The sequence below is a fragment of the Aythya ferina genome, assembly GCF_964211825.1.
Source record: "Aythya ferina genome assembly, chromosome: 22".
Taxonomy (NCBI): Eukaryota; Metazoa; Chordata; class Aves; order Anseriformes; family Anatidae; genus Aythya; species Aythya ferina.
Genome location: NC_140320.1, coordinates 4254668 through 4266581, shown reverse-complemented (window position 1 = coordinate 4266581; position 11914 = coordinate 4254668). Strand labels below are relative to the sequence as shown.

General features: G+C 60.1%; 1 protein-coding gene across 1 annotated transcript in view; it reads left to right on the top strand.

Annotated features, from left to right (window-relative positions):
* The first annotated feature begins 336 nt into the window (after window positions 1-336).
* LOC311422447 (nectin-1-like) overlaps window positions 337-11914 on the top strand; it is a 50071-nt gene continuing 38493 nt past the window's right edge. The window contains exon 1 of the mRNA XM_084495522.1: window positions 337-758. Within this exon, the coding sequence (XP_084351648.1) occupies window positions 677-758 (82 nt within the window). The 5' untranslated portion in view covers window positions 337-676. The remainder of the gene's footprint in view (window positions 759-11914) is intronic.

Sequence of the window (11914 nt, the reverse complement as noted above, 5' to 3'; positions counted from 1 at the left end):
TAAACCTTTCCCTCTTCTTTTAACCTTTTTCTTCTTTTTTTTCTAACCTTCTCCCTCTTTTTTTCTAACCTTTTCCCTCTTTTTTAACCCTTCTTACTTCTTTTAACCTCTTTCAACCCTTTTCCTTTTTTAACCTTTTCCTTTAACCCTTTTCCTTTTCTAACCCTTTTATTTTTTCCCCTTTCTCTTTTAACCTTTCTCCTTTTTCCTTTAACCTTTTCCCCTCATTTCAACCCATTTTTTTTTTTTTACCTTTCAACCTTTCTCCTTTTTCCTTTCCCCTTTTTCCCCTTTTTCCCTTTTTTTTTCTCCTTCCTCTTTTCACCCTTTCCTTTTTTTTTCCCCATCCTTTTTTTCTCTCTCTCTTTTTTTTTTTTTTTTTTTTTTTTTTTTTGGGTGGATTTCCCCTCCCCTCCCAACCAGCCTCCCCGGCGGACATCCCCGCTCCCCTCCGAGCCCCGGGGGACCCCGCGGATGTGCCAAGCTCCCCGGTCCCCCCCAGCCTCCTGCCTGCTCTCCAGCCACCCCTATTACCTCTTCACCCTCCCGCACCTCCATTTTTCCCTTTTTTTTAATTTTTTTTTTTTTAAGCAGCACCGCGGGCGGGGAGGGCTAAAGGGGGGGGGCCAGCGACGCTGCCAGACCGCCCCTTGCCCATTTCTCGGAAGGAACTCTCATGGCTTCACAGCTGCACACAAGTTGCCCTGCATCTTGGTGGACTATCGGAGTTTGCATCCTGGCGGCCGCGCTCTCCCCAGGTGAGCCGCTGCCGGCCGGACCCCCCCCCGGCTCCGGGTCGGGGCTTTTCGGGATGGGGGCAACCCCCCCGTGGGGGTTTTGGGGTGTTTGGGGGGGGTGGAGGGTGCTGGGGAGGACGGGAGAGGCTTTTTGGGGTGCGCCTTTGGAGAGGGTGTGGGTGCATCTGGCCGGGGGTGGGAGGGGGGTCGTGGCCGGATCCCCCCCCCCCCGGTGTGGGGAGGAACAAGGCGATGGTTTGTTTGGGAACCGAGGCGGTTTTGTTTGCTTTTTGGGGCTGGAGCAAACGGCTGGCGAGGCGCAGCAGCCGGGCTGCCCCGGGGAAGGGAGCCACGAGGCTGGGTGCTGAGCCCAGATGCTTCGGGAGGAGGCAGCGAGGTTTCAGCCACCCCCCCCCCAAAAAAAAAAAAAAAAAAAAATGCCCCCTCCCTCCTCATGCACGCTTCCCACGGGCCCTTTTGGCAGCTCCCAGGTCTCCGAGCTTCTTCCCCTGCTTGCTTTGTGCTCGGCGAGCCTGCTTGGGTGCTTGGGGTTGTTGGGAAGGAGATGGGCAAGGATTTGGGTTGTGTCCCCCCACCCAGGGCTCGGTGCTGCCCTGGGCTCCAGCCCGGCTCTCGGCAGTGGGTGGGTGACCCCGCTGCATAACGTGCCCATGGGGGGGGGTTTCTTCTGCTGGTTCACGCCACCCTGGAGGGCTGTGGAAACGTTCCCATGGCAGGGCGAGCAGCACTTTGGGTTTGCAGGGCTTGTGAATGAGCTGGGAGGTGAAAGCAGGACGCTGGTTTGCTTTTTGGAGGCAATCTGGGGGTGGCTGGGTCTGGAGAGGGGGCAGCGGGCGCGTGTGCCACCCCCGGGCAGGGCGAGGGGCAGCCTGTGTCTGCAGAAGTTGTGGCATTGCCTCTGTTCCTCCTCTTTTGGGGCTAGAGGAGCGGCCAGGCTGGCTGGGCTGGGAGCTGGAAGCAGGGTGGGAGCCAAAGCTCTGGCCACCAGGGCAAACACCAGGGCCTGGGGGCTGTGGGTGCTGGCAGAGCTGGAGGTGGCATCACCCTGGGCATGGGAGGTGGGCAGAGCGCAGCGCCCAGAGGGGGTCCGGCTAAAATGGGTAAAGGCAGGGGTGAAACAGGGGCTGGCTGGGTGAGAAACCAGGCGGATGGGTGAGAGGGGAGCGAAGAGAAATCCGGGCTGGGTAATGCCTCTGTGCTGCCAGGACAAAGGGATCTGCTGTGCATTGCAAAAAGGGGTGATGGAAGGGACAGCCTGGGGCTCCCTGCCTGCTCTGTGCTGCAGGCAGGTGCCTGGCTGAGCTCCGGAGGAGGCTCAAAACTTTCCGTGCAGTTCCTCCCGGGGGCTTGCCTCCCTCCTGCCCCTCCACCAGGCAGCCCCACGCACAAAACCCTCCCCACGGCCCTGGGAAAGGCGCTGGGGCTGCAGTGACGCGGCGGTGACGGTGCCAGGTTAGCCAGAGGGGGGTTTATCCTCCCCCAAATCCCCGCAGGAATTGCTTCCACCAAGGAGAGACACCGGCAGCGCTCGGGGGCAAGCCTGGCATTTCACCTTGCCCTGCCACGGGAGATTTCTTCTCCCCATTTCTTCTATTTCTGGCTGGCGTTGGGGCTGCGCTGCCAGCACTCAGCCAACCTCGTCTCCTGCCACTCCGTGGTAGCCTGGCAGTTTGTCCTGCCCTGTCCTGCTGACAGCTCCGCCGGAGCGAGCCAGCACTGGGTGCACCCAGCAAAGCGAAGGGCACGGGCAGGAAAAATCCCCCCCCGACCCCATCCGTCGGGATCACGGGGTGCCCTGCAGCCTGCGTGGGCGCCGCTCTCGGCCGGACCAGTTTGGGGGTGGCTGCAGCACATTTGTGAATCTGCCTGGTGCTCGCTGTGCCTTCCTTCACTCAGCCCTCCCCTTCATTCGGGGGCTTCTGCGGGCGCATCCCGGAGCTGCAGGGGAGGGAGCAGCACGTTGGGGTGCTGGGTGCTGCACAAAACCACCCCGTACTCGTGGCCCTTGCTGGAATTAGGGTCTGAAAGGCACGCCGAGGCAGGTTTGGCAGCGTGTTGTGCCGCAAGAAGCTGGGGGGATGTGTATATATATATATATATATATAACAAGCCATATGTGAGCGCCGAACGCAGACGGGCTTGCTCATCGAGGAGAAGGGGAGAGGGTAACTTAGGATTCTCTGCTACAAGTCAATTAGTGGCTGTGGACTTTTTTTTGGGAAATGCTGCTTGGTGCCTAGCACCGGAAGGATGGGGGGAAGGCAGGAGGCACCACGGGCTTTCTGGAAAGCCTTTTGTGCCCGTCTGATCAATGCCATTTGATTTTGTTCCCATCCATGCACACTGCTTCCCCTTTCTGCCAACGTTGCCCTTCTTGCTGACAAGGAAATAGGATTTGCCCGCTGTAGCAGCTGTAAGGAGCCCCTGTAAAAACCTGCTTTACAAATCATCCTTAATGCAGTCGTCTCAGTCATCCAAAAAGGGTTCAGAGCGGGGTTCCTGCAGCCTTCCATGCCCGTCTGCCTGCCTGCCTGCTTGGGACCCCTCGCCAGGTCCCACCTGGCTGTGGGATCGGGGTGGCAAGGTGTTAGAGCAAACAGGGGCCGTGGTAAAGCCGTAGGGTGCCGGGGAGGGAAGATCCCCTCCAGCTGATTGTCAGAGGCTGCCAACACTTGTGGTTGGATTTCTGCTTTGCAAGCTGCAACAATCCACCCGTGTATCCCCGCGTGATGCTCGGTGCAGCTCGGGGTGCAGCCACGAGGAGCACAGGCCCTGTTTTTGTCCCCTCTGGCTGGGGACAAATTCCTGCCTGCCATCACCAGCCACCTCTCGGGCTCAGGCAGGGCCCTGCGAGTCTTTCTCTGCGAAGTGCTTTGAGATCCCCAGCGGGGGAGAGCCAACCCATCCCCTTTAATGTCCCGAAACAGCTTCCAGAAGGCCAAAAGTCGCCAAAGTTTTGCTCAGCCTTTGCTTGGTTCGTTTTTATATTTTCCTGTCCTCCTGAAACTCTGAAAAAAACACCACCAGGCCGTGTCAGGCAGCGAGGCAGTGCCCTTGGCTGATGTTTCCTCATTAAACCCAGCTCGCTGCAGTGGAACCGACCCGGCGAGTCCTCACCCGGCGTGAATCGGCGAGCGAGGCGCCGGCAGCCAGCCGAGCCCCCGAGCAGCCAGGGCATGGCTGGGATTTGTGCTCCTCGCTCCCTCTTCCAGCAGCATTAATCACTTTTTGACGAATTTTTAGACCCGTTTGCAAAGGGTTGTGCAAAGCAGGGGCATCGCCACGTCGTGGCTAGCGCCGGGCAGGTGCTTGCAGCCAGCTGGTGGCCGACGAGGTGCCGGTGGTGGCGGTGCCGGGCGCATCCCTCCTCGCATCGCATCGCATCGCATCGCCCCTCCTCTGGGCTGCAGCCGGGGCTGGCCACGACGCTGAGTTGCAGGGAGGCACCCAAAGGATCCTCTGGGCACCGCGCACGCCTCAGCTGAATCACGGAGATGGAACCAGAAGAGCCTGTTGGTGTGACCTGCTTCCCACGGCCGTGCGTCCACGGGCACCCCGCGCCCTCTGCTCGGGCCGCTAAGGCTGGGGACAGCGGGGACAGCCCATCCCAAATTGGCTACGGCAGCCACAAAGCCAGGGGAAGGCTCTTTCCCATCGGCAGCACCCCGGGGTGCTGCACAGCACCGCCAGCCCCAAGGGGAGATGGGGGCAGCACCCGGGAAAAGGACTTTGGGGAAGAGCAGAAGGCTGCAGGGAGGAGCTGCTCAGTCCTTGGGGCCTGTGAGAAGAGGTTTGCGTCTCGCAACAGCATTGCTGAAGGTTGTGGTGGCTCTTGGTGTCGTTTTCAGAAGCCAGCAAGGCGCAGCGGGGTGTGAAAAGCAAGAGAAGGACACAGGGGCTGCCACCCCCGGAGATGTTGCCTTCAAAACCACGCCATTAACTGAGGGCAGCGCCGATGCAGGGCGAGCTGGTGCCGCCAGCTGCTGGAGCTGGGACCCCGTTTGCACGTGAGACACCTCCGGTGTTAATTACCACAGCCTCCCCAGCCCAGCACAGAGAATTCAGAGCTCTGCGCCGAACCCAGAGTGATGTTGCAGGTGAACGTTTGTTGAAGTAAAGCACGAAGCCTCGTGTGAAATGTTCCTCTGCTTTCCCTCCGCCTGCTGTCGAGCTGCAGGCACCCTCCTGGCCTTTCGGTTTCCTCGGCTCCCAGGGGAGGTTCAGCCCAGGTGAAGGTGACGCACGGAGCATCCAAAGCAGCCTGGCTCCACGGGGAATCCGTGACAGAGGAGGAACTCCTGCCCGAGCTGCCCAAATGCAGAAGTGCTGGCCACGAGAGGAAGGACAATTCTGCCTGATCTGCAAGTTAAACCCCCGGGCAGGCAGACAGGCACCGCTCTGGCCTTTCAGCGTGCCCCTGTGCCGGGTTTCAAGTCCTCCATTCCCACCCTGTGTCACGCACTAACAGGAGGGAAGTGAAAGCTGCAGGTTCAGGGGTTGTCGTTGCCAGCACCGAGTCACATTAATGCCCTCTGCTGCCATTTTTGCCTCTCCCTGCCTCCACGGACACCCGAGGGGTTTAAGGCACTGCTGTCCATTTGCTGTTTCTCCCCGTCCCCGGGACTGGTAACAGCATTTGCTCAGGCTGGCGTGGTAAAATCTGCAGCAGCTCTCGGCTCTGCAGCAGTCCCGCGGCAGATGAGCAGCAGCTGCTGGTGTGAGAGGGGGAGCACGAGCTGCAGTCCCTGCTCTGTGCCCATCCCAGGCTGCTCGTGCCCCACATGGCACGAGTTTTGGGGAGCCTGGCCAGCGTCTCCGGTCCCTTTGGCTTCTCCGTGGCGTGCTGGGGCTGGACCCAACCTGCTGCTGAACCTTCTCGTCTCCATTCCCCTGCTCTGGAAGGGAAGGGGCTGAAGGAGGTGACCGAAAACCACCGCCCAGGGCTGGCCGGGTGCCTTCCCGACTGCAGGAGATGGCAAAGTGGCTCCGTCTGCTCCCGACCGTGCAGGAATGTGAGGGACAGGCCCTCAAATCACATCACTGCCTCGCAGCGGCGGCAGGTACCAGATGGGCCACCTGGCTCGGAGACAGAAGGTGCTCCCAAGCCTGGTTAGCCACGAGATCTCTGCCTCCATCTCTCTTCTCAGCACTTCTCTCCCTACCTGGGAAACCCCCATGATCGGACCGAGCTCCAGCCTGATTTTCCTTTCCCGTGGAAGATCCCTTCCTCTTCCCGTGCTGGAGGGAGGCAGGAGCAGGACAGAGGGGCCATGCAGCAAAGACGCAGCAGTGTGCAAGGCACGGGGCTGGCACGGCCACCTGAGAGCAAAGCCAGCCTTGTCGGGGGGTCTGTGGCCACGTCACGCAGACACAGCTGTCATTTCTTATGGAATAAGATACCCCTGGACCAAGGGGTGTGCTGGTTGGGAAAGGTTTTCGGGAAGAGAGACAGCCCGAGGAGGAGGTCTGGGGGCCAAGCTGTGGCTAAGGACTCGATGCTAGCACGTAGAAGAGGCTGACAGGACTCGAGAGCCCAAGCAGAGCCCTTTGATGAGGGGATGTTGTGCCGAGTGTCCTAGCAAAGCCGGGGTTACACCCCGTCCCTGATGGGCAGAAGTCATAGAGCAAGGGAGAGTTTAATACGATGAGCGGGGATTACTGGAGGCAAACACGGAGCTGGCTAGGTGAGGAGAAAGGTCGGCATCTCCGTCACCGTATTCTCACGGTTTCTGTGCTGAGCAGCTCAATATTTCGCCGTGGTGCTGCCTGCATGAGGCACGGCGGCACTCGGGGCAGGGGCAAACAGCGAGGGCGGAATGAACCCTGCCCGTCCTTGACCAGCCCACAGAAACTGCCCAAGCTCAGAGTCCGGGGCTGGCTGAGCTATCAGCGCCCCGTGGCGTCACAGCTTGCCCCTAGCCCAAACCAAACTGAGACCCCTTGTAGCCCAGCCCTGAGTCACCTCCCCACCAGAGCCCTTGTGCTGATGCTCTGCGTAGAAGTCTGTTCAGGGGCTGGAAGTGCACCCCAGGAAAAAAATCTCCCCTGCTCCAGGGCGCTCCCAGCACGCAGGCTCCTGCCTGTGTCGCCTACCCGAGGCCTGTGCCACTTGGGGCTGTCGTGGTTTGGCGGAGCGCAGCGGGGACGGCGGCACCAGCTGCTCGTGCTGGGGCTGCCCGTGCTCTTCCCATCATCAGCACGGGGTTTCGGCACCGACCGGCTTCTCGGGGACGCGGGGGGGAAGCGAGGCTGTGCCCATGTATAGGCATTTTGGAAAGGGCCGTGTCGCACGGCAGCCTCCCTGCCATCTCCTAATTCGGATCAGCTGCCGCCGTTTCCACGGGATACGGGACCCCTCTGGGCTCTGCTGGCAGTGCTGCTGGGTGCTGCAGTCTGTGGTGTCCCCCCCGCTGGACACGCTCGGCATCTCACTCGGGAGGGCTGAGCTCACGTTCTTGGATTTTGGGGCTGAGAGCTGGGGGTTAGGGGCTGAACGGGGTGGTCGCAGCACAGCTCAGGGGGGCAAAACCTGCAGGACACCGACCGGCACGGCTTCAAAGCCAAGCGCGCCGCTCCTTGTGTCAGAGTGCACATGGTTTCTTACGAAAGCCTGGAGAAAAAGCTCCTGGCTTTTCCCTTCGAGGCCAGGGTTATGAAAGGCACTCGTGCACCAACACGTGAACCGACACGCAAGCGCCACTTCTGCTCCGGTGCTTGCCCCAGCGCGGGCACGTCCAGCCCGCGGGCAGCACTCCGGGCACCCCGTGCTGCTTTTCCCCTGGGTCCCGGGGGTATTCAGCAGAGGGGACGTGCTGCCACGGCTCAGGACACCTTCAGCATGGCCCAGCTCAGCTCCTGCTGCAGGGGGACGTGAGGCCCAGGCAGCAGCATCGCCCTGCTGCAGGCAGGGACAGCCTCTGGATATCCACTGTGTGCTGAAAGGGGACCTGCACAAGGCCTGGAGCTCTCTGGTGCAAGTTTGGTGCAGATTTTTTCTGGTGATGGGTCTGAGCTTGCCAAACCTACCTCAGCGGGAACCCAGGGACGGGGCAAGGCTTAGTGGGATCTCCTTGCAGAGGGATGATTGCAGCGCGCTGTGATCTCGAGAGGCGGCTTGTTTGGGGATTTGCTTGGTGCTCTGATGTCTGATGGGTGTGTTCGTGTATCCCTTTGATACAGGCGGAATGGGATCCTCCTGGGAGGATGGCAGCAGTCCTGGAAGGAGGTGGGAGGGATGGGAAGGAGAGAGGCTTGCACAGAGCACAGCTCGTAAAAAGGGGAATGCTGTCAGAGCCCGAGGACCCGGGGGCAATTAGGGGCAGAGTTACGCAGGAGGAGTGCTGCAGCGGTTGCAGAGGATGGGGATGCTCCAGCAGGGTCTGGTTTATCCTCAGGAACCCAGAGAGCAAGGCTGAGGACTTTGCATCTCCCACTGTGGCCGTGCAGGGCTGCTTCACCTGCGCTCTGTCAGTGGGGTTTCCTAGACGGCTGCCCAAAAGGGACCTGGCCTCGCTCCCCGCTCTGTGCAGGGACAGAAGCATTAACCAGCAGGGACATTAAATTATCAGAAATTAAAACGGGCATGGTGATTCAGAGCAGGGTGCCTCCTGCATTCCCCTGCCCCAGAGCCCAGGTGGCCTTGCCATGCAGCAGGGCTGGGACATGCTGCTAGAGGGGGGGAAAAACCACGCGGGGCTGTGCCGGCTCCAGGGCCATGTCCTTCACTCGACATCCAGCAGCAGGTCCCTGATCTCATCCCCGCTGCGTCTGGTTACAGGCTCGGGCTCCCAGCCCAGTAATCCTGGCTGCAGATCCCGGGGGGGTGCCGTGTCACCTCCTCTCCCCGGGACCTTGTCCCAGGCGCAAGCAGGGGCAGCGCCGGAGTCACCCCCAGGATTCAGGGGAGCTGCTCTGCCTTTGGGACTGGTCCAGCTGGGAGATGCACCAGCAAGCTGCCAGTGGGAGAGCCTTTATCCCCCGACCCCGCAGCCCTGCTGGGAATTCGACTTTGCAGCCTACAAGTGCAGGATGGGGATAGGAACGCATTCTCCGGGGCTGATTTTTCCACTTATCACTCTCTAGAAAGTCTAATCTTTCTTTTTTCCTTGGCATGGCAGGAACAGACTTTCAAAAATGTATCCTGATTTTTAAATACTCTTTTTGCCTGTGGTGTAAATACTAAGATGTGTTTTTTTGTTGTTGTTTTTTTTTTTTCCTCTCCCCTCTCTCCTGGAGTTTAAAAATATCGCTAGCCTGGGGAGGTGCATCTTCCAGCGAGATTTATAGCGGCTGCTCTCAAGTGATGTGGAAAATGAGCCTCCCTCTGCCCCATCCAGCCTGGCACCTTCCAAGAATTTATTTCCTTTATTTGCGTGAGCCTAGGAATACTTAGAGGCTTCATCTCCGCCCAAGCACTCTAATTATTGAAGTTTTGTTTATGGCCAGGCTCTGGGGAGGCGAGTAGGTCCGGGCTGCCAATACCTGCCTCGTCTGGATAACCAGATGTTATGCTGTTGGGCCTGTGTGTAGCAGAGCATCATGCCAGAGCCATAGATAAACTCTCTCTAGGGCTGCTTTTGCCTCAAAATCTGCTCCCAAACGGCCTTGAGCCCCGTGGGACTGGCTGTGCACGGGGCAGGGTGGCAGCTGGGCGGGCGCGGGGTTTGTCCGCACGCGGCCTCTCCTCCAGACAGAGCGCAGCCGGGTGAAGTCTCCTCGTGGTGCCGGGGAACAAAAGCTGCTCGGAAGGGGGAGGAAGGAAGGAGGGGGAGTTTCCCTCTTGCTCTTCAAGGCGACCCGGCAAGGTCGGAGCGAGGCCCGCTGTGCAGATGCTGCCTCAGCCGTGCCCTGTCTGCGGCTAAGGGGAGGACTCCAGCTCGCAGCTCTGTTGCTATCGATCCCAGGCCTTTCACAGGCTCTAAATTCACCTCAGAACTACGAGGCTAAAGTCATTCTTTTTGGATACGTGGCTATTTTGCATCCTTGCGGGCCCATGGTGCTCGCTGGCAGCGGGTGGACCTGCTGCCTCACGCCGGCTTCCACCAGGCGTGAATCAGCTTTTACTTCAAGGGAAAGCTTGGCCTGGAGGTGATGGCAAAGGCAGGCTGAGCTCAGGAGGGCTGGCAGCATTTCTTGGCTTTGCCACAAGCTCCCTGGAATATCCTTGGCCAGCTCTGTTCTCCTTCGTGTGCCTTGCCTTGTCCGGAGCTGCTGCTGGCTGTCCTCGTCTCCTACCCCGCGTCAGGGCGCCTCGCCATGCCCACGTGCCTCCCTTCGAGCTGGAGATCATCTAAAAGGCACGGGGGAAGGCGACTCCCCTTTCTTCTGCCATTTTCCTCAGCCTGCCGAGATCGCACAGCTCCCTGCCCAGGGATTTTAGAAGACAATTAGACTTGAGAACGGTTTTGCACAATTTGCACCAACGCTCTGCCAGGGTTTCTGAGTGCGCGCTGCGTGGGTTGGAGCCGTGGAGGTGGGAGGACGCGGTCCATTGCCTTCCCTGCCTGCTTTCATTCAAAGGCCTTCTGATTTCCACCCCACTAACGCTGCATTTGGGTCACTTCTGGCTTGCAGTCATTACCTGGGGGGGTGTTTTGGTGGTAGGTGAGGGGTGCAGAGATGCTCGGTGCAAAAGCAAGGGAGCAGCGGGCTGAGCCCAGGCCTCCTGCTGCAGCCCCCCCTGCCCCGGCTGGCAGTGCTCCATACCTGGTGAGTTATTACAAAAGCCTTGTCGGGACAGAATGGAAAGTTTAAAGTTCGATAATTGTTAATTATTACCCGTGCTTCCCGTGAGACCTGCTGGAAGAAGAAGCAAACCCTCACATGCCTCTGTGCTGCAGAGGTGTTTTGTGGGCCATTTGTCTCTGTCCTGGCCACGCCGAGGCCTTCCTCGCTGCCTTCTTCTGCCTCCAGTGGGATTAATAAAGAGCTGCTGGAGAGCTTCTTATCTCCGAGCCGAATAATGTTTGTAATACGGGGAGGGGAGGCAGCTTTGATCCAGGAAGAGAGCAGGGAGGGGAAAAAAAAAAAAAAAAAAGGGCTATTGGGGCAGGGGGTGCGGGGCAGGCTGGGCTGTGCTGCTGCGTGGGAAGCTGGCACGGCTCTGCTGCTGTGCTGAACCTGTTCTGCAGAGACGAGCTGTGGGTTTTAGGGCTTGCCGGGTTGGGGAAGAAAGGGCTGGAGCAGCTCCAGGGCCGGCACGCCAGCCCTGTGCTCCGCTCCGCTGGGGGCTGTGGCTGCGCGATTCCCTCTTGCAGCCCAGCCCGGTGAGAGGGCCGGGAGCCTGCTGGCCGTGGGAGGCTGGGTTTGGCTCTTTGTTGGTAAAGGCGTGGGTTCTGGTGGCGGAGGAACCCAAACACCTGGGGTTTGTACCCATTTCTGTCGCTGCCCCCCCCCCCCCCAAGCTGGCTGGGGCGAAGCGCTGTGCCTGCTTGGAGACCTGCTCTCATCACCGAGCACGTTCGGGGTGCCACAACCCACAGCCTCCCGAGGGGTCTGACCCCGAGCAGAAACCCAAAATCCCAGGGTGGGGGGATGGAGCTGGGGGTGCTGCGGACGCCCCCATCCGAGCCTGGAGGCTGCCGAGCGCCTCCCGCTCCCTCCTCCCGGCCGCATCCAGGCTGGCAGCAGCAGGAGCCCGGAGGCGAAGGGCCACACCTGAGAGGCAGGACGGGCTCCGGCTCTTCTCACGGGTGTGGGTTGGGAGCCGGTTGGGCCGGGCTGGGCCCCCCCTCGAGGCCAGGAGCCCCGTTCCCGTGCCAGGGCTGCGGGAAAGGCAGCGGCGTGGCGCAGGGAGGAGCGTTTGGCCCCCGTGCATCCTCCCCGTGCGCCAGGGGGACGTGCTGCACATCTTCCCACACGTAGTCTGTGATTTTGGGGTATTTCCAGGAAGGTCTGGGTGTTTAGTGGCTCCAAAGTCCCGTGCCACAGCCCCATGTAATCCCCAGGGGGATTAGCAGCCTGGTTTTATCGTCACCCATCCCAGTCTAAACCCCTCTGGGAGACCCAGCAGCAGCTGAGCCCTGCGCCCTCCCGCTCTGTGATCCCCCCAGCCGAGGTTTGGGGAGGGCAGGGGGATGCTCCACGGGCCTGGCAGCACCCAGCTCGCCCCATAGGATGGGGAGTCCATGGGTGATGGGTCCCAGAGGGTTCCTGCC